Raw genomic sequence first — 23,924 nt, 5'->3', positions numbered from 1 at the left:
GGCTTCTCCAAAAGATCTTGATCTATTTTGGGGTTCAAACTTCATGACAATTACAGTTCATAGTACTAGATCTTGGTATTACTCAACATTTCAGTTCTAGAATGCTTGCCAATTGAGTTCTTGTTATGGTTTCGAGCTATCGAGATTGACATTGGATATCTGCAGATCACCACTACAGATGTGACAAGCCCTTGATGCACTACAACACAATTGTAAGAATAGCATAATCACGATGCAGGAGGACATTTCATAATATTTAATCTTTTTTAATTCATCCTCTTCGACTCTCAATCTCCAAAAATCTCCCCAGTAACAAGATGCATCTTGGTGAGTAGAACTAACCCACATGCCAGCATCTTCAGACTTTCACTCAAAGTCTGTAGAATTTCACCATCAAAAAGCCGCCTTCTATCAATCCGCCCCATTTGTACTCCTTCTCCATGGGCAAGAATATAGCAAGAAACACCGTTTCAACGACAAAACGGTAATCAGTTACCAAAAGACAAAGCAGGAAGCTCGAACGCCTGAAATTAAATACATGTAATGAAGGACTCCAGGAAAGACATGTGTGCCCTTGCTTCACCAGAGACTCGGGCAGCTCACCGAATGAGCCCGTCACGTCGGTGAATGCATGAACTTTCCTATATCGGATGTGTCGTTGTGACAAGGTCGCTATCTTTTGTTCGGATGGGGCGGAACGAATCGCTGAAAAAGTAGAACAAAGGGAATGAAATTTGCGTCGCTAACCAGATGGCAGACTGGTTTGGTATGATATGGTGTAACACAGTGGCTGAATGTAAACAATTCGAAAAAGAAATTCGTTACGTCGTAAGGTGTTGTCAGGCACGTGCGGTAAGGAGTGTGTGTTTCGGTATCGTGGTTCGATCGACAATTTGGTGTGTAAGAGGCTTACATGACCACGCAGCATCCGCAGCCTCCCTTGCTATCGTCGTCCGCAGGTTGTTGGCGTTGAGGACGCTGAGGTTCTTGCACAGGAGGCTCAGTAGATTGCTCTTCTTTCGGTTGTTCCGAAGCCGGCGCATTGGGCGAAATAGGTGCGTTGGGGGAAAGAGGTGTCCTTGGGCTCGGAAGAGGACTGGTAAGAGGCTTGTCCGAGATCTTGGGCATCGTGGAGTAACCTCCAGCACGTAGTGTTGGGCTCCTGACAGGCTCCAGCTTGAGCGGCCATTCGCCCTCTGGTGCGTTTCCATCTTCTTTCCGCTCGTTCTCCTCTTCAGATCTATCGGCGTGGTCGCGATGTTCTTTGCCCAAAGCGTTGTCGTTGAGCGGCCGAAAGTCCTTATCGTAGACGTCGCCGAACTTACCCTCCTTCTCCCACTTCTCTTGCTGTAGGCGGCGCGCCACCGTGGGTAAGAGTTGTTGGTCAGGAGGGAGTCGTGGATCAGGTTTATAAGAGTTAATCATCCATGGAGGGTCACCTTCGGGAGCCTTAGTCGCCGCAGACAACTCGCCAGATCGAGTCGAAGGTCGTGTAGTAGAGATGCTATTTCCTATAGAACCAGATCTCGTCTTTGGCCTAGCGGTTCCGGTCGTGCCTGTCTTCGAAGGACCAGATGTTTTGCGTGGGCCGTTCGCGTTCTTCTTGGGCGAGGGGTTCTCGGTAGCCGCTCGCTTTGGTGCGGGCAAGCTACTGTTGAAGTTGCTATTGATCGACATGGCATCGGATCCCTTCATCATATGTGCGCTTCCAGGTCGAGCCTTTTCATTTGTCAAAGTCCGTTCATCTTCGGGGCTCGAGCTCGTCTTTCTCGTAGCAATGGATGCTCGCTCAAAACGATCAATACTGATGGGCACTGGACTAACCTTGGCAACCGGAATGCGAGAGCCTCCTTTATGGTTGTTTGGATGAAAGTAAGCATTGCTTTCTTCCTCAGCAATCTCTTCTGGAGTTCTCAAATCCCAAGCTTCGCCTGTAGTCTCGGGACTTCGCGCATCGACGGCTGTTGAGTTCTTGCGAGATCGAGTCTCAGATGCATCTGTTCCCCGACGCATAGCACTGCGGCTTCGGTCTCGGTCGCCTCGTCGTTGTTTACTTTGGTTACGAGCTCTTGGCATATAGATACCGGCAGCTTGAAGCTCTTCGTTTTCTATCCTTGCCAATTTGTCACGGTGAATCCATTTGGAGCCCTCGTCGACAGGTGGTTGATCGATAGGCACAGCATTGCGACTGTATTCGTCTTCACCCTCATCAGGGCCATATGTTTGTTCCCAGGAGCCGCCGTTCAAGGCCGGGCTTGTCTTGGACTCAGTGATATGACGAGCTCCGGCTCCGTCAACGGAGTTGTGAAGCTTTGCACTCGAAAGATTGTCGTGGGAATTTACTTTGCGACCTACTCGGTCCATTCCGGAGTGGTAAGAGTTGGAGTTGCCATTTTGGGTAGAGAAATGGTTCCTCTGAGAGAAGTCGTGACTGGTCACAGCATTCATATCGTTATCAAAGTCCTAGCCAATCGTCAGCAACTAACCCCTGCAACCTCGATCGCTGTAGACGGCATCTTAAGACGCAGAGCTTCATACCTCCTTCTGGGACAAGTTGTATCCCCATGAATCCCTCTGCCCATGACTGCTACGCGGCGGGGTTATATTCTCGGTCGAGGTCGGGGCTGGAGCCATTGTCGCCTTGTAGATGGCGCCCGCGACCTCCTAGGAATGACTTGGCGGCGCGCAAGGCGGTAAAAGAAAGGTATGTGTTTCGATGTTTGTTAAGACGGAAAGAGAGCGATATCGTGATCAAGGCCGCAAGATTTCGGAGTAGTAGCTGTTAGCTAAAGTAAAGGTGGTGTTTGTAGGACGCAATCGGTAGTGCGAAGGTTGATCGAGGCGGCTAACGAGGGGATCCGGCAAGAAGTTAAGGGGTGGAGAGAGATCGTAAGAAGAAGTGATAACTTTTAGTTTAATGGAGTAGAATGTTGAAAAGAGACTATCGACGGCCAGCGATACGTTGAAAGATATCGTCGTCTCTAAGATATCATTCTTTGGTAAATCGAGGCGCGTCGGGCTCCGAGAGAGCTGTGCAGAGAGAAGAGAAGGTAGGACAGAAGATGAGGCGAGACGAGAGAATTCCCATGAGGGGGCTGGTCTGCGGCAGAGTTTACACTGTGTTGGTGTGCAAATAAATGGCACCTGAACGGCGCTGCCACTAGGTACAACCACTGCACGGCCCCTCACCCGGGCGGGCTAGATCCCCTGGAAAGCCCCCTGTACGGACTCAGCGAGCTCTAAGTGGACACAGACGGAAATACAGCAGAGAAGAGGCAGGGATTGTCAAAGGAACAGTCAAGTGGCTTGAGATGGGATATGAAATTTGTGATGATGGAGAGACATTCTGTACTAGGCAGGTTTAGAGCTTGTCGCTTGTTTTGCACCTGACAGATAGTGTCCATTCTGCACTACCATTCATAGTACGCATCAGCGGTGTGGTTGATGGATCTGATCGGGTATCTCGTGGCTAAAGCTTTCAGCCAATGGTTGGAAGAAACCAAACTAGAATCCATGATTGCGCCACGCTTCATGTACAATGACCAAAGGCCGCAAGCCGGAGCATTGATTGAAGGCCAGTTAATTGAAAGACCCTAACTCCAAAGGCGGTCCCCCTTAGCTGCCGGCGCCGTTTGTTTCATTCTAATTGCTCGATGGGCAGCAACAAAAAGAATGGAATGGATCATGCTGTCGACGCACAGATAACTGCAAGCCAGCGAGTGGAAGGGGAATATTCATGGTTTCCCCTGATGAGAATAAGCCGCGCCAGGGTCAAGAAGCCACTGAACAGGGGTAAAAAGCAACGGGCCAATTTGATGAAGGAACCCGACGGTGGACGTCCACGTCTTTACCTGAAATTTCGTTGCTTTTTTTCGTAAGTCGTTTCGTCAGTGAGGATTCCTTTTTCTTTTCTTGGTCAAAGCAAGGTATACCCCATACGGAAATATTCTGGCAACGTCAGCGCTTCATGCGCTAGAGAGACAGAAAGTGATAGATGTCAAGTCCTTTGATCAATGCTTTGTTTGTCTTTTTTTTTTAATCACTAACTGACCTGCTATAGGCAGAAAAACGGCGTGCTTTAACTCAAATGGATGATACCGAGATTAGATTCCCTCCAAAAAGGCTGGACCGTTGCGCTGGGAATGGACTGTCAATCAGCTGGCCCCTGTGTTGAGCGACAGGGGACATATTATAATTCATCATCGCCTTGGTTTATGCAACACTGTTGAATTGCACGTCAACAGGGGTCAACTAAACGAGAAATCACACATTTAGTTATATGGGAAAGGGGGCCCAAACAAACAGACAGACACTCTTTGGAGAGCAAACTTGCATGAGGCTTTCTTTAATGAAGTCATTCACAGACCAAGAAACAAGCAAAAGCGGGAAGAAACTTGGCCACCATAGAGCGTGAAGAGGTTGCCATTTAGGGTCCTTCTAGCGCTCGAATTAGCGGCGCACTGTCTGTGCACTGTATTGTGTCCGTGAAACGGTCCCACAGATTCCAACGGCACTTGTTTCTCCAGCATCTCGGTTCACTCTTGCAACCTCCGTCATGCTTAAATTACGTAGCATTCTTATCCGAGTATCCCTTGATCTTTGAGTTCTCTGCTACATTTGGGCGTTCTGTTGATGTTGATATTATCTTCTAGAATTATCACATGAACCTTTGGTGGTCTCAGCAGCATATCATCGATAGGCTCGATCCACCATATCTGCAGCCTGCACATCACTCTCGCGTCGCATTACGGGTTTAAGCGAGAGCCTCATAAGGACGAGAATCAAGTAAAAGACGCCCTCGAAACGTGCTTCAACGGTTACTCCCGTCTGACAGATGCCCCGAGAGTCTCCCTTGCAGAGGAAAAAGAAACCAACTCGACCACTTGACATGAACTTGATTTCCGTATTCTGAAAAGAAGAGCAAGTGTCTTAGACAATAACTCCACCGAAGATCAACGCTAGTAGTGATTACACTTTCGGTTCCTCAAGTTTACTCCAAGTCAACCGTTTCCTTGGGTTCGCCCGTTGCACAATTGGCTTTGCTTTTGACGACATTATGACAACATTAATGAGGAGAAGGACTAGAATAGTCTGCATCTCGGACACTCACAACTGTCAAGTTAAACTACCCAAGGGTGATGTTCTCATTCACGCAGGAGACTTGACCAACCAAGGGAGTCATGCTGAGGTCTGTAGTTCTGACTCACAAATGTTCTTAATGACCATATACGAGGCGGAGGCTGATACATCTTCAGCTTGCAAAGACAGTCGCTTGGTTAGAGAAGCAGGACTTCGAGGCCAAAATTGTCATCGCTGGTATGGCTCTTCAAGACTCGATGACTGTCGAGAAGTGTCTAACTTGCCTTTCAAACTCCAGGCAACCATGATATCACTCTAGATTCAGAGTTCTACACCGAGCATGGTCTTTACTTTCACAACAAGAGCCCCCAGTCTCATGACGAGTGTCTACGACTGTTCACTTCTTCGCCTTCGATAACGTATCTCGCCCATGGCTCAGCCAACGTCCGCCTCACATCGCCTTCGGGACCATGTACGCACTTCAAGGTCTTCGGGTCACCATACTCTCCGCGACACGGACTGTGGGCATTCTATTATGACGCTCCTCAGAACCCCAGCAACTGGTCAGACCTGACGTCGCTCTGGGAGTCCATACCACTTGATACGGATATCGTCGTGACACATACGCCTCCGAGAATGCATTGCGATGAAACAGACGAGCGACGAGCTACTGGCTGTGAGGCTCTAAGGCAAGCGCTTTGGCGAGTGAGGCCACAGCTCGCCGTCTGTGGCCATATTCATGACGGAAGAGGTGCTCAGCGAGTGATGTGGGATCTAAGTTGTCGAAACATTGCCTATCAAGAGAAGAGTGTCGTACGCTGGGAGGACCCCGGAGAAGGCAATAACAAAACCTGTCTGGTAGATCTGACAGGAAAGAAGGTGCCGTCACTCGACAACGATGGCTCTCATCCAGGCCGCTATGGAACAAGTACAAGAGACTCTGACGTAACGGACGTTTATCGCCCCAAAGAGTCAGCAATGAGTTCATATGCATTCGGATCTAACCCTACAGATAATCATGCTTCTCATGGAACCATCGGATTAGGGGGTGATCCCGCTTCGCCACGAAGCGATCAGATAGCTCTGTTTGGGAGAATGGGTCGCAGAGAAACATGTGTTGTTAATGCGGCGATCATGAAGAGTCGATATCCACATGTTGGAGGAAAGCAATTCAATAAGCCCATCGTAGTCGACCTTGATCTCCCTGTTTGGGAACAGGACGGCCATATCGATGACCATTGATTCGCTCGTGCTTACCCTAGACTCAGGCTCGAGTTGATGCCCAACGAACCACCATGTTGGGAGAGAAGATGGCCTCAAAGAAAGTTCAGGCGATAGCTTCTGATGGAGCTTACAGTTGGCCATAGGCTATTGATATGTTTGCTACGCTGTGACGCACCTCCTGCATTGTGCTGGATTGGGATGTAAATATGGTGGTATTTGACGTCGTGCACCAACATTGGCAGATGCATGTCATGGTCGAGTCCAAAAGATGAACTACAATTCTAGTGCAGGAACGTGGTGCCAATGGCTGCTCGAGTACTTCCAAGTATATAGTTTAGCCAGTAATTGAGCTTCATCAATATCTTGGTGTACTTGACGTCTGGCATCATGTCTCCAAGATGTAGTTGTAGGTATCCATCCCAGTCCTGGAGTGTAAACTACCCTAGAGCCAAATGCAAAGTTTGGTTTCACGACTTTCACAACACCATCCTTGAGTAATCAAGGAAGTAATCAGTTCAATGCTGCCAAACGTTCACCGTAATTACAACACCACATCCAATGCATCTCTGGCTCTACGATGAACTCATAGCCCCTCCCGTTGAGACGCCAAGAGGACAAAGGAAACGCCTCCTTGGCACATGAAACAAGGGAATCCCGTTGATGGACATCCACGTGCCTATAGCATGAAGATCGAACAAACCTTCTCCTTGTTCATCGTCGTCCCGAGTTACAGAATCTCTGCCCAGTCCAATACAAACAAATAACCACAACGAGGGATTTGCTTCATACCTGCGGGGAGGGCTCCGCAGCAAGAGTGGGAAACCCAACATTGAACCAGTCCAGTCTCGTCTCCTCACCGCCAGTCTTTGTCGTGATACCCTCAGCCCAATAGCGCGGTGCTTAGTCCCTGTATTTTTTCTGTTCTATCTTGGGAATGGCGAAGCACAAAGCTTGTCCCCCTTTTCTGCGTATTTTAATACAAGGCTAGATCAGGTACGGCAGTTCCTCCATGAAACCAACGCGACCTACCTATGGATACTGTAATACGATATTACGCTTCGCTTCACAAAATACGACCCCGCGTTTAGCGACAATGCATACATAGGAGAAAAGGGAAAAAGCAAAAAGATTAATCGGCAAAAGACAAACGCTCACGGGGATCTTCCCAGGAACATGGCGCTTGAGGCATTTGACCGACGCTGGTTGAAGCGGCCTGTTCCCTGCTCGTCCATTAACGCGTTCGAGGGGTCAGTCAGTCATGGTCAAGGTCATGAATGACATCGGCATCGCCAATCGCGGGATCGTCAAAGGGTATCGGTATCGATCGATGCGTGTAGCACCTAAAGACCAAGATTTCTACAGGTACAATAGGAAAGGGAAGTACACCCATCTTTGGGCTCACAAGGTGGATATGACATTTCCCAATGTTTCGTCAACTGAGAGCAAAAAAACTTGGAACAAAAAGGTTGAATCATACAAGAGGTAAGGTAAAAAAGCCGGATCCAAGGATTCGACGTCTGGTAGAGAGCACGCCCACGTGGTGCACCGCGCTATCGAATCCCATCCTGCCATCTCAAGCTATGGACCGAGAAATAACGTCAAAGAGCTCGTGCCAGAGCCACACACTTGAATGCTGCCCACCCTTTTATCCAACTGGATGATTGTTTGTCATTGTCCATACCTGCTTCCATCGCGAGATTGATGATGTGGTATGGTGCCTGATAGCGGGTATCGAACGACAGGAATTTGATCATCAACCTTGCTCAGTGAAGCTCTCAGAGGGAGAACCCTTCTAGAAACTCTACTGCCACAGGTGTTTTGTGTTGTTAAGTCACTCTACGCTTTCAGTAAGCGCAAAAAGTACTTTGGCTTCTCTCCGTCTTTTCTTTCTGGTCAAGGACTAGCCTAGTAAATCAAGCCTGTGATCCTCAAAGCCACATGCTGCGATCAGATTCAAGCAATCCGGCCTTACCTAGAGATGGCTAGAGAGCTCTCGTGAGGAGGGGTCTTTTATCAATCTTCTGCCGCCTGCTATTCCTAACACAGAAGTCTCCCTTCCTGGCTCCTTACTCAGAGAGGAAAGCCCCCTGGGCGAGAAGGTCGATGATCTTCCTCTTGCTTCGCTCGTTCTGGCGGTGGCCCCCTTTGGTTCGCTTGTTTCCCCAGGATTCTGGTCCCCTTTGTTTGTGTACCTGTGTCCTGTAGTCTATGTATTGCCTCAGCTCCCGGCTGTAACCTGGCCAGTTGCGGAGGCCCAGATCAAAGTTCCGCTCGAGTTGCTTACGGGCATATGTACGATTTAGGCCTGATCTGTATCTTTGTCATCTTTCCTCCCATAAAAGACCTCACTTGAAGAAAATCAGAGACGAGGAAGAAGGACTTGATTGGTCGAGATATCATCCTAGATGTGATCAGATGCGAAGCCCGTTGGACGGCCCCGCCCTTTCCCGAGGACGGGGGAGTTTTGCTTTTTATCCAATCAAGCGTCAGATGTCCCACCTTCTTTTATCCCTCTGTCTTGGCCTGGCTTCAGCCCAACGGTACTGGGCCATGACGCTGATGACCACCCATCACAAGAGCCTCTGATCTGGGGAGCATCTGACTTTTTTTCTCTTTTCCTCTTCCTCTTCAAGTCTCGTCAGCAATCGGAGCAATTGTTAATTCTCTACAAGTGATAAACGTGATGTGTGGTTCGTTCTGCCGTCACACAGGCGCTTATTTGTGAAGTCCTGTGCGAGAGATGTGATGAGTCCAGTAGACGACGACCTTTTGGGTATCAAACGTACATACATAGGACTCGATACTTCTCCTGGATGGTGTCATGCAGAAGAAACAGACCAGACTGCCCCTCACCACCATCTCCCATCTCTCCTCTATGGTTCATTGGTCTTTGTCAGCCTGTGCCCACTGCATCTCTTTGGTCTTTCTGCAGGTCCATCTCCTATCGGATGAGGAGTCCACAGAGAAGCCTTCTGCAGGAATTCTCGTGTGTCTGTCTGGTGTAGCATCCGCATCATGACACTCTTTGCTTCATGGTAATCACTCCACTTGTGCTTGGCTCTCTGCTTTGCTTCTGTACATCTGCCGTGGGGGTATCTTTTACGTCGAATGTGGAGATACTCAACACATGGCTTTCTCGAACCTTGGAATCCTCTTTTCACCGAATATCTGGTTACTTGCGGAGTACAGTAATTGACGATTGTTTACCATCATGAGGTTCCTGGGACAATGACCTGAAAGCCACAGCAACCACACAATTTTATCCACCTATAGCGGGTTACAGGGGGTGAAGCGAGAGTCTAGAGACGTGGTGCAACTTGGAAATGCAGGCCTCGTGATGCGATGGCCTGCGAGCTGCGTGCCCACTATCACTATCGGCCGTCTCACAAGGGGTTCAATGGGAGCTTCATTCCAGGGATATCTGCTGCAGCTTGTCGACAAGTCTCCTAGGCTGATGAATAGAATCGCACGAGAGAGAAGTAGGTCCCTTGCTGGAGCTCGCCTAGCGGCATCGGTTGATCAAGCGAGCTGAGTAAGGTCCAAGGAACAGAAACATGGAACAGCATCTGAAGCTAAAAGAGCTCATGAGACGTTCGTCGCTATAGTGATTACATGCAACTTCCTTGAAGCAATTGACCGCACTTGTCTATACTGTATCGTGGAACATCACCAGGGCATAGCTTGGATCTTGCTTGGCTCGTTTAGCTTACACACCAAGCTCTGACAGCTCAAGCTGTCGATCCCTAGAGCTCTACACACCGAGTAATTGATCGACGATCTGTGCTCATGTCCTCGTGGTGGGAAAATCACTTGTACATTGTGCTGTCGACTTTCACAACAGGCATGATGCTGTATTCCAATTCGAATTCTTGTCGGATGGCCTCACGACCAACTCATTCAGCCCAATGAAGAGAAGCAGCCAGTCAGCCCATAGGTGTTAGTGGCCCAATGGGATGAGATAAGGCAACTGTGTCGACTGTTGGAAAGTGATATGTCGTTGTTTGCACTATGCACTTTGGTTGCCCAATCTAAGGGACGCTCTGAGACAGCTCTACTTTCAACTATACTGCCTCAGCACTGTAACATTCTGCTTCACTTTACCTCGGTGATATTGTAAAAGATGCTTACTGCCATCATCATCGTAATCATTTAGTTCATTTTTTCAGCCTTGTTGATACTGCTGAAATAGAAACCTTCATTCGCTTTCAGCACCGCCTCACGTATTTTCAGCTGGTTCAGACACGATCTTTCGGTGCAATGCTAAATTTAAGGAAAGGCGCCAGTCATCAGCCTCACCGCCTCTGGGCTTCGTCCCGCTCCCTCCCGCTTCCGCTCCCATCCCTCCCGCTGGGCACCTTCAGATGATTAGCCTTAGGAAATGTCAGGCTTACTTCAGAGTACAGCGGGCACCTTCAGGTATCCAGCTGCGATGCATTGCCCTGCAGTCAGGCCAAGGCTTGCAGTCTCATCACGGGGCTTGATGAACGCCTGAACTGTATTCCAGGAACTGATGATGTTTTAACTGGGCCGATTCAAGTGTCAGGATGTTCCTGGGCTGATTCATACAGCTCAGCAGCTTCATGGAGTTGTCGGGCTACGGTACCTCGGAGTCGGGCTACTCAATGGACGATGATCTCCACTCGGACCCTGAATTGACGACAGACCCGGAGCATTGGAAAGCCTTGCCTCATCATTGTACATGATTCTGATGGCTCATCTTTACGGTAAATGTACAAGATATTCAAGGACATTTCCGAGGTTTGCTCCGAGCTCAACAAAGACGGACAGACTTGAATGAAGGGTCTTACTCGCCACACCAGCCACTCCAATTATTGAGGACTTTAGAGTCGGGCTTAGCATAGCTGAATGCGAGGTACCGAATGTTTTGCCTTAAACAGTTACTACACTACACCACACCGGAATCGCCTTCTACTAAGCAATTGATTATCAAGGGGAACTAAGTAATCAAGATTGACACTTTTGGATACGGGGATTATTCGAATCCAGTAATTGATCTAAAATCCAAGGCTGTATCTGACCTTACATCCATGTTGAGATAATGATCCATCACCGCTCATAGCCAGTCATCCTGATTCATCGCCCTCCGCGGCCACTTCCTTTCAGCGTCGTCCTCGCGCAGCGAAACAGTGACGCGGTACATGAGCAATTACCTGACTCATCTAGCATGGTACCTTTAGCTCGGTTAACTCGCCACTAAGATGCATGTACCTCCACGTGTCTCGACTCGTAAGATCCGCGTACCTATAGCGAACCGCGCCACAAACCCACTTCCAGTGAATGAAGCCCCCCGGGCACGCATTTCACGAGCCATTTCAGTGAAAGAGCGCGCAATTGACCACTAACAACCAGGGGACCAGTCACTAACCTGGTATAAGTGCGGGCTGCAGCAGCGCTGTTCTTGGCTGGGCTCAAAGCATTCGATGCCCTTCCAGTCTCTTCCAACAGGATTCTCCATATACCGTGACGCTATTCGCCCAAGACGTACGGATACTGCAAGAGGGAAAAAACCACCGATCCCTTTTACCAAGCATTATCGTTCCGTCGTGTCAGTTCAGTTCAAGGTACTAGTCAGCTCATGATTAATCGCCGCCGCCGCCGACGAGGACAAAACACGAAGCGGAAACACGACTCTAAAGGAGGCTGAGGAGGCGATTATTAAAACGTCCAGGCCTCTTTAACACGAATAAGACTTTTAAAACTGAATTAAAGTAAACTCAACTCGCCACGTTCCTGGATTCTTTGCCTTTTGAAGCAAGGAACAAAATCCCCTCGCCCAATTGACTCTGATCTTTCATTGCGTTTTGATTCTTTTCCGCTCCACTCGAGTACGTACCTCAACACTATTTAGCCATCTCAAGCCTCAGGCAGAAAGTCCTTGGCACAGGGAAGGTACTTACGCCTACATTGCTTTGGAGCGCCCAGCCACCTCGTTTCAATCACACGCCTCACGAGTCAAACCATTCGATTTAATCAGTAGCTCGTAGCTACTTGATTCATTCTAGAAAATCAAGATTTCAGAGACAATAGACGGATTTCATCGGTAGAGAAGTGACTCTTTTCAGGTCTCGCGAGTCCATAACCAAGTCACGACTCGAGAAAAAAAAACTCCACAACGGCCAGACCAGACCAGACGGGACCCAACTCCATCGTAAAGAGGGACTCTGACTACCTCTCAAGTACTTGCGGCCACAACCAGTACCGCTTACAGCACCCCTCCAGGGGACCACCTTCTGGACCAACAGCGACCACTAGCAAGCAGCTCAGCGCGACGCACCACCAGACGAGACAGCACAGGTGGACCGCCTTGACCGGCGACCGGGCACCCCCAAAGCCAAAGGCGACCCTCCACAGTCGTGGACCCCCTTCCCTGGCGTCGACGATCAAGACTCTAGCCCGTCCTCTCTATCGACCCCTTGTACCGGCGAATCAGTCCCCCCTGTCTTCTACCACGCTTCGCCCGTGACCTCATATTCCTCTTGTTCTTCAATACCCCAACGACCGCTGTCTCCTTCTCCCGCATTGTTTCTCTGTTCCCCGTGGACGTGAACAACCAAATCAACACCACCAAACTTCACATCTTCACTTTCTCTCGTGTTCAGCAGCCGGCTGCTCACGTCAAGACTCTCGCCTGCCTACCCCGGTCTTTCGTTTGATCTGGCATTGATTGCATTTACTTGCAAGTTCAAGTTTTCTGCCTGGTCTACGGTACCCTGCAAATCCGAGCATCCACCCACCTTAGGTGCTCTGGCGACGAGACTCACAAGACACCGCCCCCAAAAGCCCAGACCACTCAACAACATCAACTTATACCCAACTGGCTTTTAATATACAAACAGCCTCCCAGCCCTGCCTTGCTTGTAGGATACAGCCTTATCAAACCCGCCAAAGCCTCGCCCTTCCGACGACCTTCGGATCCATGCAATAGACACTTTCACGAACAACATTTGTCTATTTTATATACTCGACACTTTAAACGGTAGTCGACATCAACTCATCCAATATGTCTACACAAACTCCTGATCCTTACAAAATCCTGGGTGTTGCCAAGGATGCACAGCTGCCCGAAATTCGATCCGCGCACCGAAAGCTTGTTCTTAAATGTCACCCCGACAAAGTCCAGGATCCAACATTAAAGGCTCAGAAGCAGGACGAGTTCCAACGGGTTCAAACCGCTTACGAACTACTGGCCGACGAGAAGGAGCGGAAACGCTACGATGATCAGGCCAGACTCGCGGAACTTCGGGAGCAAATGAGGGCAAAGGCAGCTGCAAGCGCATCAAGTCGTCAGACAGCCGCTGCGGCAAGCCCCTCTTCAGCTCGACCTACACCTACATCAACTACATATAAATACGAAATTCACACCCCTGAGCGCACTTACAAGGCTACTCGAGGGCCTTCACCAGGTCCTAGAGGCTACTCTTCATATTCGCGTTCTTACGAGGATGATCATCCTCGCGCCGCTGATATCTTTGAGGGAGTCCGAACTGTGAGGAGAGAAAAGTCCTACCAGGAAAAGACTTCAAGACGTGAAGACAGGGAAAGAGAGGAGAGGGAACGAGAGAAGGAGTACGCACGGGAGTTGCGCGAGCGAGAGAAGGAGAAGGAACGTGAGCGTCAGCAAAAAAGGAGAGCCGAAGAAGCCATTCGACGTGCCGAGAAGGAAGCCAAGGAAGCCGCTAAGGAAGCTCGACGCGCCGAGAAGAAGACTCGCGATAAGTCTCGCAAGCGGGAAACGGAGAGCAAGAAGACGAAACCTTACATCGAGACCTTTGACGGTGAGCCCGTTTCAAAGTCCGACAAGAAGAAGTCAAGTAAGAAGCACGACGAGCGACGCGAGCGTGATCGGTCAACGCACCGTGAAGAGATTGTTCCTCCTCCTACCAGCTCGATGCCCCCGCCTCCTATTCCTGCTCAATATCAGACCGCCGAATATCAGAGCAAGGCCGATGCTGCGATGAGCTACATCCAGGCCTCTCGAAGCAAGGGCCAATCTTCTTTCGCCCGGCACGTTCAGCCTCCTGCGCCCACTCCACCTCCCGTTGGCTCACCTTTCGCCGCCCCCGCTGCCGAAGACGACGACGCTCGCCGATCATCCGCCAAGCCCAGACGTAACTCATCTGGCGAGAAGGCTTACCCCAAGCCTGAGGTTGTTGATGATCCCGTTGAGGCTACTCCTCCCACTGCTCGCCCTCATATGCACAAGTCTGCTACTGCTACTGGTGTACCTACGAGCTCTCCTCCCCGACGCGACCTTCCCCGGACTTCTACTCTGCCTGCTGAAGGCGGCCACAGCCGTTACGCACCAGGCATTGCGAGAGCTCAGACCTTCAGCGGCGCGTATCCCGAATTGGACCCCCGCGGTCGAGGCCGCACCAGGCATCAGGCCCAGATTCCTGAGAGTGATTCCGAGGACGAGTACGAGCGTCTTCGACGTGAGCGCAAGGCTCATCGCAGCAGCAAGAAGCACCGCTCTCCCGAATCGCGTGGCGAGCATGTGATGCAGTACCGAGTGGATGGTGGCCGTACAACGCTCCAGAACTCTTACTCGCGCACCACTGAGCCCACCGATGCCTACGGATACTACGCCAACACACCTGGTGTACGTGTCGTTGAGCGCCCTTCCATGCCTTCTCGTGACGCTAGCTACTCTGGTAGCTACGGCGCCCAATTCTCCAAGGTCAAGACTTCAAGTTACGGTGACGTGCAATTCAGCGAGTACCCCAAGTACCATGAAGCGTACGCTGCCTAGTTAGCAAGTCATCCTTCACATATATCGTCTCGCGGCATCATTCCACGGCGTTCGAACGAATGTATTCAGCACTTGGGTTTTTTTTACTATCCTAGCCTCGGCATTGATATTTATCATTTATCTTGTTTTCATACTTAACGACACGAAATATGTCTTACGAAATACGAAACTTTCCTCGATCGCAGCCAGGCGATTGGGATGCGGGATGATTGGCGTGAAGGGTAGTGGTTGCTTGATTTCACCACCATTTTGTTGAGTTTAGCTCCTGGCATCTGGAAGGCATGCATGGATCGCTGTGGAAAGACAAGTTTGCATGATAGACGTGTTTTCTTGGCTTTATCGCTGTGTGTTCTTGTGACCTCAGGGCCACTTATTGTACGCTGTATGGGAGCGCAGCATTCATGGCATCGGTAAGGGACACGTTGGGCGGCTCTATCTGTTTTTAGTCCTGTTTTTCCATATCATCATCGGCGTTGGGGATACCACACTCGCTCGGGTTTCTTACTTACTCGGATGACGAGATTTATATCAGATAGAGATAGGAGGCAGGCCTGAGATATGGCCTGGCTTGATTAGAAATGAAGCTAATTCGCCTCGCACTTTTACTGTTCTATTGTGATATAAACCTGTTTGCTAATATCTACATGAGCATTCCTACCGTGAGGCTATACTACCCAGCCACCTTTACACTATCACAGTATCTTGGTGGCGACTTTGATCGCACACAAGCATAAGCTGACACAAGATTCTGTGCCGTGAACAATTTCACGGGTTATGATCGGCCGAGGTGTCTAATTGCCCCGGATTGAACGGAGCTCCTTTGATAGGTCGCATTTATCCTCTCGGCAAGTATCGTGAGTGACAAGACCCGCATCCCAACTCACCACTTGTAGCCCCCGACGTAGTACACGCCGTAGCGATACAAGCACACGTCCATGTCTGATTCGTTCATACACAGAAATGGGACTAGATTGTTTTGACACGAAAAGTGACATCTTTGCACGGAATCTTGCTTGCGCCTCCGGGAGGGTATCTTCTTTGGGATGCTGAGCCGCGGGTAGACGCGTAACGAAGGGCGTCTCCAGATTGTTGCCTTGAATCATGATGAAGGAAGGCTGGAGTATCACAGGACGTCTTGTCGGGACTATTGAGAGCTGAAGTGTCAGTGGGGATTAGTGAGGTGGCGAGAGGAGATGCCTGGTAGGTGGCCACGTGCAGTCAAGCTTTAAGCGAAGTTGATATCGTGGAGATGTTGTTTGTTTACTTACAGCGTGTCTTGATCCTTCAAGTCTGTGGGTTAATATTAGTGATGCAATGCCAACAACACGCTCCGTCGCGGATCCGCGTGAAGGAGTGACATCGTGTGAACATGCCGGAATAGAACAGACTTCAATAGTCAATGCAGATGCACTAAATCAAGGAGATAGTTGTGGATTGGCATGTATCAGAAGGATGAAAGTGGTCCTAATGACCATGCACTATGCCGTGTCAAAGATCCAATAGATAATAGCAACTCCAGCTTCATAAACAAACAGATAGGGTACATGTAATTGAAACGGGAGCATGCGCACGATATGCAACGTCATGTCCATCGTGACTTCAACTTCCCAGCTGCGGTGTCCCGTCACCTCAATGCGATATGTAGGTATCCAGCCAAATGATATCAATTGGCGACTCATGGTAGGTATCTGTAGAATGGATGGTAATCATCTGGCTTAGTAATTTGTAAAGAACAAGTGTTGGCTCCTTCCTTTGAGTTCAATTGCTTCTTCACACTTACACGGCACTTGGCAGAGAGTCGTTTTCTTTTGCTTATACTATACCATGTCCACCAAAAGGTAGCCGCTCTTTGAGAATTGCTGTTATCCCGAGCACATCGTGTCCATACGCTTGGCAAATTCGGCATAGCCCATCATTTCATGTCAGCCTTGAGAATGAACTCGAATGAGTGTTGTCTTGGAGTCGTTGCTATTGAAACCAGGATAATATGGGCGCTATGCATCCGACCTTTGGCATCGACGGACTTGCACAGCCCATTGACCCTGACAGATATCGAAGTAAGTTTGACCATGAGTCCCTTGTTACTTTCTCAGAACTGACCCAGTATGAGCTGTGAGAAGACTACCGTCACTTGGAAGCTCAGGCTCAAACACACCACCACTTGCTTCCCCAGATCAATCGCCATCGCCACAACCTACAGGCTTCTCCATTCATCAAGCACAAGTTCTCAACTTCTCACCGCAAGAGATCACTTCGTTAGGAACACCAAATAAGTATCGCTGAAAGAAGTTCAGCAACCCAAACATGGGCTAAGTACGTTATCCCTCAACGCACTATCTTTCCCATCTAACACTTGCAGACCCTGAAGTTGCCAATATATATATACGTTGCCTAAGAAGGAGCAACCTTCATGCGGTGTTCAGATGCCTACAATCCCTTCTTCAGTACCCTACCGAGGTAGCGACGAGTGGGCCAAAACCGCCGTTCAGTTTATCGCCAACAAACATCCTGCGTCCCGCCCAGTCTCTGGAGATGGCGATTGGAACTTCCTTAAGTACCAATATCCTCTAATCACGATGAGCTTATGAGACGTATGGAACAGTGTGCCGAGCACGCAAAGAACGGACGATTTACTGCGAGGATAGCTCAGTGTGCATTTGTTCAGTCGCGCATCTGCCCCCGAGCCGTGCAACGCAAAAGTTACAAATGGAACTCACTCGATTCAATCTAAAGCATCCTTGGTGTCCTGTTTCAGACGACTTATAAGCTCATCATGGTTATGAGGACATTTGTCCTTGAGGATAGCCAGTTTCATGACAAACCACAAGACTACCAATGCGACTCCCATCTCTCATCCGCACCACACGATCCAGCCATAATGATACTGCAACAGTTGTTGCTCCGTCCCCCTCAAACCTTCCAATCAATACCACCAACACCTCGATCTGTTCGGCCACCACTCCCTCGGAAGTATCAGCCTGCATCATCAACGATAATATCATCCACTGCATCCACCTCCCTTAAACCTATTGTCAACTTTCTCCGTCAACAGTACCCAATACTCAACCTTCCGTCAAATCTGACACCATCAGACTGAAAATCCTACCAACTGGCTCATGCAGTTAGAGACGTTGCTCTCGAAACTATTCATCTCAGGACACGGGCCCAGTTTGCGACCATCGTTTCTGGACAGTTGTCAGCTCAAGATATCGGGTCTTCGATACACCAGGACATTTAGCCTATGTTGTCGCGATGATACATAATCTCGATCATTACGCATCAGTACGAAGGGGATTATCCTTCACGTCCCATGCGCCAGTCTAAGGCCAAACGGTTAGAACAACAAGATACCTACTTAGGCGTCACAATGAGATGCCAGTACGCTGTTAGCCCAAAGCTTGCCATACATGACCAGCTAAACCTGCAAAAAGGATTCCTTTATGGGGATCCTCAACCCTAATGCGCCATGAGCTTGGTTCACTATTATACAGAATGGGGGTCATCGCACGACTCAAGAGAATGCTAGCCAGTAGCTTCCATCGAGAGACTTCCAGAAACTCTGATGCTAGCAGCACATGCGGGTAGGCTGTTGTAGAACGCGTCCCCACCGAGCTCTTCCTCTTCGCCTTCGTCGGCGGTTTCCATTCGTCCAACAGCTACGCTATGACCTCGTTGTGCTAGGTCGCTGGGTGCGCGTTATTCGCGCGGGTTCGCCTTGGGGTGCTCGTGTGCGTTGCGGCGGCGGGTCTTGAATCCATCTTACGAGGTCGAAGCAGGCGGTTGTATTGATCAGCCTAAGGGTATCGACGCCCAGATATTCCCCAAGATGAGATAAAACTCGGGAGCTCGAGGAGTGTACAACAGCAAGTTAGTTTCTGAGCTGCTTGCCAACAGCAGAGTCCGTGTTGAGTGGCTTGACAACAACCGCCTGGTAACGAAGAGATAGCTCTACGAAAACCACCATAGGAAGAAGTCCCTCAAGCAAATTGATATCGACAACGATTCATTCTTATCATTATCAGCCAGCATCAGTCTGATTTCAGCCAGGCGCAGAAAGGGGCAGAGATGGACAAGAGTGCATCGCATCTGAAGGCACACAACAACTGTGATCATGAACAGCAGCACGGTACAGGAGAACTTTGCCCTTCTCTGTTTCCGAAAAAACCTCCCCTACTGAGTGGAGTACTGGTGCTTCACTGCGACGAGAGGCTCGCTGAAATGAACAATTCAGTGGCTTTCAGGCGTTCCTATGATGAACAGGGTCACCCTGATAGTGAATTTCATCCACCAGCGGATCTAACAGATGATTTGCATGATGATCTATATACCCGACAGGACCAGAGGATCCTTGCATCGCATGTCGACCGAGTGGACAAGACTCTGCTAACAACCTGAAAGAATAGGAGTATTCGGAGGGTTAGTTGAGCTCTCGCCCCTCAAAATTGTAACCTGACAAGCAGAGTACGATTATATCACCCTCCCTGGGTCACTACACCAAGGTTTCCTCTTTGTCTGGTAGCAAGATGGACAAGACAAAGCATGGGCCACCATTCGAAATCCCCTGAACTCTGTGTCCGATGGTTGCGTCCGAGATTGAGAGAACCAGGCCGTTAGCGAGTACATGGAAGACCTTGAGAGGCGTTGCTACTAGTGTTACCTGGCGGTTCTCCTGAACACATGGACATAGAAAACTGAACGAGTCCAGTTCATCCATCTAACTACCCCTGACCGATCAACCCAGTGGGAAGAGGGAACTGGGCAAGGCATGGTCACTGATCCTACTATTCCCGGCCACCATGGACCGAATCTTAGATGTTGCGGCGTTACAAGAACATATCGCAAATGAGCAACTCGATGCTGTTAGGCTCGAGCTCCAAGCGCTGTCCACCCAGGCGCAAGAAGGAAGTCAAATAGACGGCAGTGCCTTGTCAGATGGACTATTCCAGCTCAATGGCATTGGGGAGTCGAACACCTCCAATTCTTCTTTTTTTGTTTCTTTCCTAGCCCAGTGATGTAATTACTTTGTTGAGGGAAACCTGACTGTCATTATCCCGAGCGTATCATGGCTAGTAGGAGGCTTTAGTTCTACGGGTGCTCTTCCTAATTTCGGTCGAGTCTCAAGCATCGAGTATTACAAGAGAACGGGTTGTGGCTTGCTTGGCCTTCGAGCCAGTCCACCGACCAGTTTGAACTAGTACCTCCGACCTTCTATCCCACACGAGGATCTGAGCGTGAGACATAACTATACGCTGGAGTTGTTGATCCTCGAGCTCCGTCTCGCTGGCGGTCTAAGAATCAGCATAAGCGAGCGACAGATGCTAGAGACAAACCCTCGACTCCTTTATAAAGACACCCAGAAGAGATGACGAGAGTCCTGGAGCGTATATGGCTTTGCCTCAACCCTCTCCTCAAAGTGGCTCATGATTTCTACTGCTAGTAGCACCAGAAGGGAGAACGTTTCATGGGAGGGAAATGTTCTCCCATTTCCAAGGAGCGGTACAACAATCTGAAGGAAAATTGAGAGTGATTTCAGGAGAGTTAGATGCAGTAAATCAATATCAGGCTTCACTTGATGGGAATGGTGTTCTACTAGGAGAAAGCACTCTGCACTTGGGAGCAGTATATTGGGTTTTGAGAAGGAGGTTATAAGAGGACGTATAAAACATGCCTATGTTGATCGTGTCAGAGAATGTAATAGAGCCAGTGTTTTTGTCATTCGTTTTTCACTAGTCCTCGGATGAATACATATTTTTTGTCTCGATAATGAAAGGTTGATCAAAGGCCTTGTCTCATATCGATTGTACATGTGAGTAGAGAGGCCAGCGAGACCCTTTCTGAACAAGTCATATACAAACAATCCTAACACCTCGAGGAAACTTAGTCCAAGTTCATAAACTGATCAATCGACTGCCTTTGTTTGGGCAGTTGAACGCGCTTAATACACTCTATGCCATCCTCGAAAGGAATCCCCGAGCCCATCCAACGACTTACACTCGTAAGTCCAGCGAGCACAATGTACGAATAGTCGAGTTACTTACCACAACGAACTCCGCCGGATTCAAAAATGTTATAACAGATTAGACACTGGGCAAGAACAAAAGGTACGAAGGCAAAAAGCAAACTCCGGTACAGGGAATCGAACCCTGGGCTCCGCGGTACTGATCTCTTAACTGATGTTGAGAGCGCGAAATGTTAGCCACTACACCATACCGGACGGCTAATTGTTGAAAGTTTGTTTGAGATTCAGGAATATGGTTCCTTAGCCTCTGTCGCTGTGACTCTTGCGTGAAACCTACCTCGTCCAAACACTCACCTTTTCACACTTGCTACATTCTTTTAAGCAAATATATTACTACTAAATTAGCTCCTCAGACAGTGGATATAGTTATGATCAATCCTTGAATATTGTTGACAGTAGTTGTTGAACACTTAAATGCTGGTGGTTGAGTTACAAAAAGGGGCGAACACGAACTCGAGACATAGCCCACCACCATAACAACAGCAGAACGTTCCGCACTTGACTTCAATTGCGCTAGAACCCCTCGGTGTAAATAATTGAAATTCGATTGTTAGCAATTTTGCATAATATTGGAAGCAAGTGTGCTTGCACAGAGATACCCCGCGTTGCCGGGTGACTGATTCACTGTCACTGCCCCTAATTTCGCTGTGAATAGAAATGCCTGCCTGAGATACAAGTTCTCAGAGATCAATCAGTTTCAGGATTACAAAAACACAAACCTCCAACATCTCGTTCATCTTGCTATCTCACTTGCTTCATCCGACATGGAGTCCATGGAGGGTACATATGATCCTCCCGAGGACTACACGTCTCTCGACTGTCCGAACACACCCGAAAGCAAGACTCTCACATGTCCCTACATCGGATGCGATGGCTTTAAATTCGCCTCAGCTGAAGAGTGCTAGAAGCACGAGCTTAACTGGCACAAAGGCCCATACGCTTGTGGCGAGTGTGGGTACAGGTTCGCAGCCGCGCCTGCTTTAAGCAGGCACGCGCGAGAAAGCGGCCATCAAGTTGAGTGGTTTTGTCGCGATGGAGACTGTGAGGATTTTGGAGACAAGTTCTTCACTGGTGCTCTGTATGTCGAACATCTCCGTTATTCGTCGGGTCACCGCCGAAACGACAAGGGCGATGGTGAACGTCAGGATACCGAATCCATCTTTTCGCCTTCTTCCACCACCGGTGCCCAAAACACTGAAGACGATGCCTACCACCCTACCCTTCAAGTCACTTATTCTAGTGATTACTTTTGTGACGAGCCTTGTTGTCACCGATACCTCAAGGATTACAAGTGCAAGTCTGAGCTCAACCGCCATGCAGATACCGGCGCTCACCAGATTGCTGCCAACCTGAATCGAGTTCTGTTGAAGAATACTCCCGCCGAAGACCTCTGCGCTGAGCAAGAAGCCATGCGAGCCCTGAAATGCAACTGGTCCGACTGCGAGCTGTTCGGGGGGGAGTTTAAGAATGCAAGAGCCTTTTACAGACATCTTCAAGAGGAAGACCATCGCAATGGGTGGGAGCTCCCGCTCCAAGATGAGGACTTTGAGTACAACAGCGGCCCCGAATCATTTCCTGGAATAGCCCTCTATGTGGGCGATCACATGGGAATGTGTATCAACGAAAAGTGTCCCAGAGTTGGTTTGAAGTTCGACACCTACACGGCCATGAGGCAACACAGCAGATCTTTTGGTCACGCCCTGACCGGGGATGACCTGGTCTCTTCAGACACTGAAAACTCCGACGATGACGACGAAGAGATTTGGCAGACAAGTGATCTTTACGGCATGGAAGTCACTCAAGATGAGGGTCTATGGAGATGTGTCAAGCAAGGCTGCAAGGGCTACCACAAGATCATGAAAAGCCTGAACAACACCCGGTCGCACTTCAACTCTAATGCGCATGCTACGGCAGCTTTCGAACTCAGTTCCTCCGACGAATCCCAAGACGAATTAGAGGGTATGGAAGCCGCCCAAAGCGGCGGTGGTTGGAGATGTGTGAAGCCAGGCTGCCAAAAACTTGGGGCTACCTATCGCCTCCTGCACAACGCCAAACAGCATTGCTCGACAAACGCCCATGCTCTTGCCAAAGAACCGAGCCCAGAGCCAGAAGAACCGCTTGTTGACGTGGAATATGACGACGATAAGGCTGCCTGGGTTTGCACAAAGGCCGCTTGCAAGCGTCGTGGCATACCGTTTGCTCATTTTGGCTTCGCTCGACAACACGCTCAATGCGCTTCTCATTTGAAGGCTGGTGAAAACGCGGCGACACCTACGCAGCCAACTGCGCATTTTTTCAGGACCCCGAAGCGTCTGAAGCGTTCCTTCCCCGGTTCACTTCTTACACCTATTGACATGGATGATTCCACAGTTCTTGTCAGCCCTGGAAGTCCTTCCGCTGGTCGAGGCTCGATCAATGTGAGGCACCCGGATGGCAGTCCTCAGAACGATGCTTCCACTCAAACTCCAAGACAGATTCGAGTTCGACGATCTTCTGCCATTAGCCCCGCTGTTGGGAAGCGAATTGCAGAACTCGAGAAGGAAAGTCAGCAGCTGAAGGACCGCGTCACGGAGTTGGAGTTGAAGATGGCTCAGGTCGTTGAGTTGAAGAGTCCCTGTGTTCCTCGCTCGCCTATCCCTGGATTACTTGCTGCACAGGCATCTGCTGCGTCGGCGTCCAATGCTCGGTCGTCTTCTCTCTCATCGCCCGCCTCATCCGGAAGTATGGAGGCTTTGACCCAGTATGTACAGCAAATCTTTCGTCCTATTGTGCCTATGGATGTAGATGAGGACGAGGTGTGGGAGGTTGGCAGGTTCTAAACGATGGTATGAT

The 23,924-nt window shown here is 49.4% G+C and overlaps 4 protein-coding genes and 1 non-coding gene across 5 annotated transcripts; 3 read left to right on the top strand and 2 right to left on the bottom strand.

The window, feature by feature from the left end:
- Positions 1–628: 628 nt before the first annotated feature.
- Positions 629–3,107, bottom strand: B0J16DRAFT_41133 (uncharacterized protein). The gene is made up of 2 exons (XM_046133222.1): positions 2,539–3,107; positions 629–2,463 (listed from the first exon to the last, which is right to left on the bottom strand). Exons 1-2 carry the CDS (start codon positions 2,632–2,634, stop codon positions 910–912), a joined length of 1,650 nt encoding a protein of 549 aa, XP_045990187.1. The 5' UTR covers positions 2,635–3,107; the 3' UTR covers positions 629–909.
- A 1,508-nt stretch (positions 3,108–4,615) lies between these two features.
- B0J16DRAFT_40783 (Metallo-dependent phosphatase-like protein) lies at positions 4,616–6,598 on the top strand. The gene is made up of 3 exons (XM_046132993.1): positions 4,616–5,188; positions 5,256–5,316; positions 5,378–6,598. Exons 1-3 carry the CDS (start codon positions 5,057–5,059, stop codon positions 6,319–6,321), a joined length of 1,137 nt encoding a protein of 378 aa, XP_045990186.1. The 5' UTR covers positions 4,616–5,056; the 3' UTR covers positions 6,322–6,598.
- Positions 6,599–13,324: 6,726 nt separating this feature from the next.
- B0J16DRAFT_378996 (uncharacterized protein) lies at positions 13,325–15,073 on the top strand (the record flags this gene model as incomplete). Its single annotated transcript, XM_046130962.1, has 1 exon — positions 13,325–15,073. The coding sequence occupies one exon, from the start codon at positions 13,325–13,327 to the stop codon at positions 15,071–15,073; it is 1,749 nt and encodes a 582-aa protein (XP_045990185.1).
- A 6,121-nt stretch (positions 15,074–21,194) lies between these two features.
- On the bottom strand, positions 21,195–21,287 carry B0J16DRAFT_t24. The gene has a single exon. It is a non-coding gene; the product is annotated as a tRNA-Glu (tRNA).
- Positions 21,288–21,856: 569 nt separating this feature from the next.
- On the top strand, positions 21,857–23,911 carry B0J16DRAFT_392340 (uncharacterized protein; the record flags this gene model as incomplete). Its single annotated transcript, XM_046131995.1, has 2 exons — positions 21,857–21,872; positions 22,023–23,911. 2 exons carry the CDS (start codon positions 21,857–21,859, stop codon positions 23,909–23,911), a joined length of 1,905 nt encoding a protein of 634 aa, XP_045990184.1.
- Between the last annotated feature and the right edge of the window lie 13 nt (positions 23,912–23,924).

The sequence above is a fragment of the Fusarium flagelliforme genome (assembly GCF_020744385.1).
Source record: "Fusarium flagelliforme strain FIESC 12 MPI-CAGE-AA-0113 chromosome Unknown B0J16scaffold_1, whole genome shotgun sequence".
Lineage (NCBI taxonomy): Eukaryota > Fungi > Ascomycota > Sordariomycetes > Hypocreales > Nectriaceae > Fusarium > Fusarium flagelliforme.
The sequence above is the reverse complement of the archived record's forward strand: the minus strand, read 5'-3'. Positions and strand labels throughout refer to the sequence as shown.

Bases quoted from the DNA above. Each gene is read 5' to 3' on its own strand.
- B0J16DRAFT_41133 (XM_046133222.1), bottom strand. From the start codon at position 2,634: ATGGCTCCAGCCCCGACCTCGACCGAGAATATAACCCCGCCGCGTAGC. The intron at 2,464-2,538 runs GTATGAAGCTCT...ACGATTGGCTAG, and splicing joins ACAACTTGTCCCAGAAGGAG to GACTTTGATAACGATATGAA.
- B0J16DRAFT_40783 (XM_046132993.1), top strand. From the start codon at position 5,057: ATGACAACATTAATGAGGAGAAGGACTAGAATAGTCTGCATCTCGGAC. The intron at 5,189-5,255 runs GTCTGTAGTTCT...ATACATCTTCAG, and splicing joins ACCAAGGGAGTCATGCTGAG to CTTGCAAAGACAGTCGCTTG. The intron at 5,317-5,377 runs GTATGGCTCTTC...TTCAAACTCCAG, and splicing joins GGCCAAAATTGTCATCGCTG to GCAACCATGATATCACTCTA.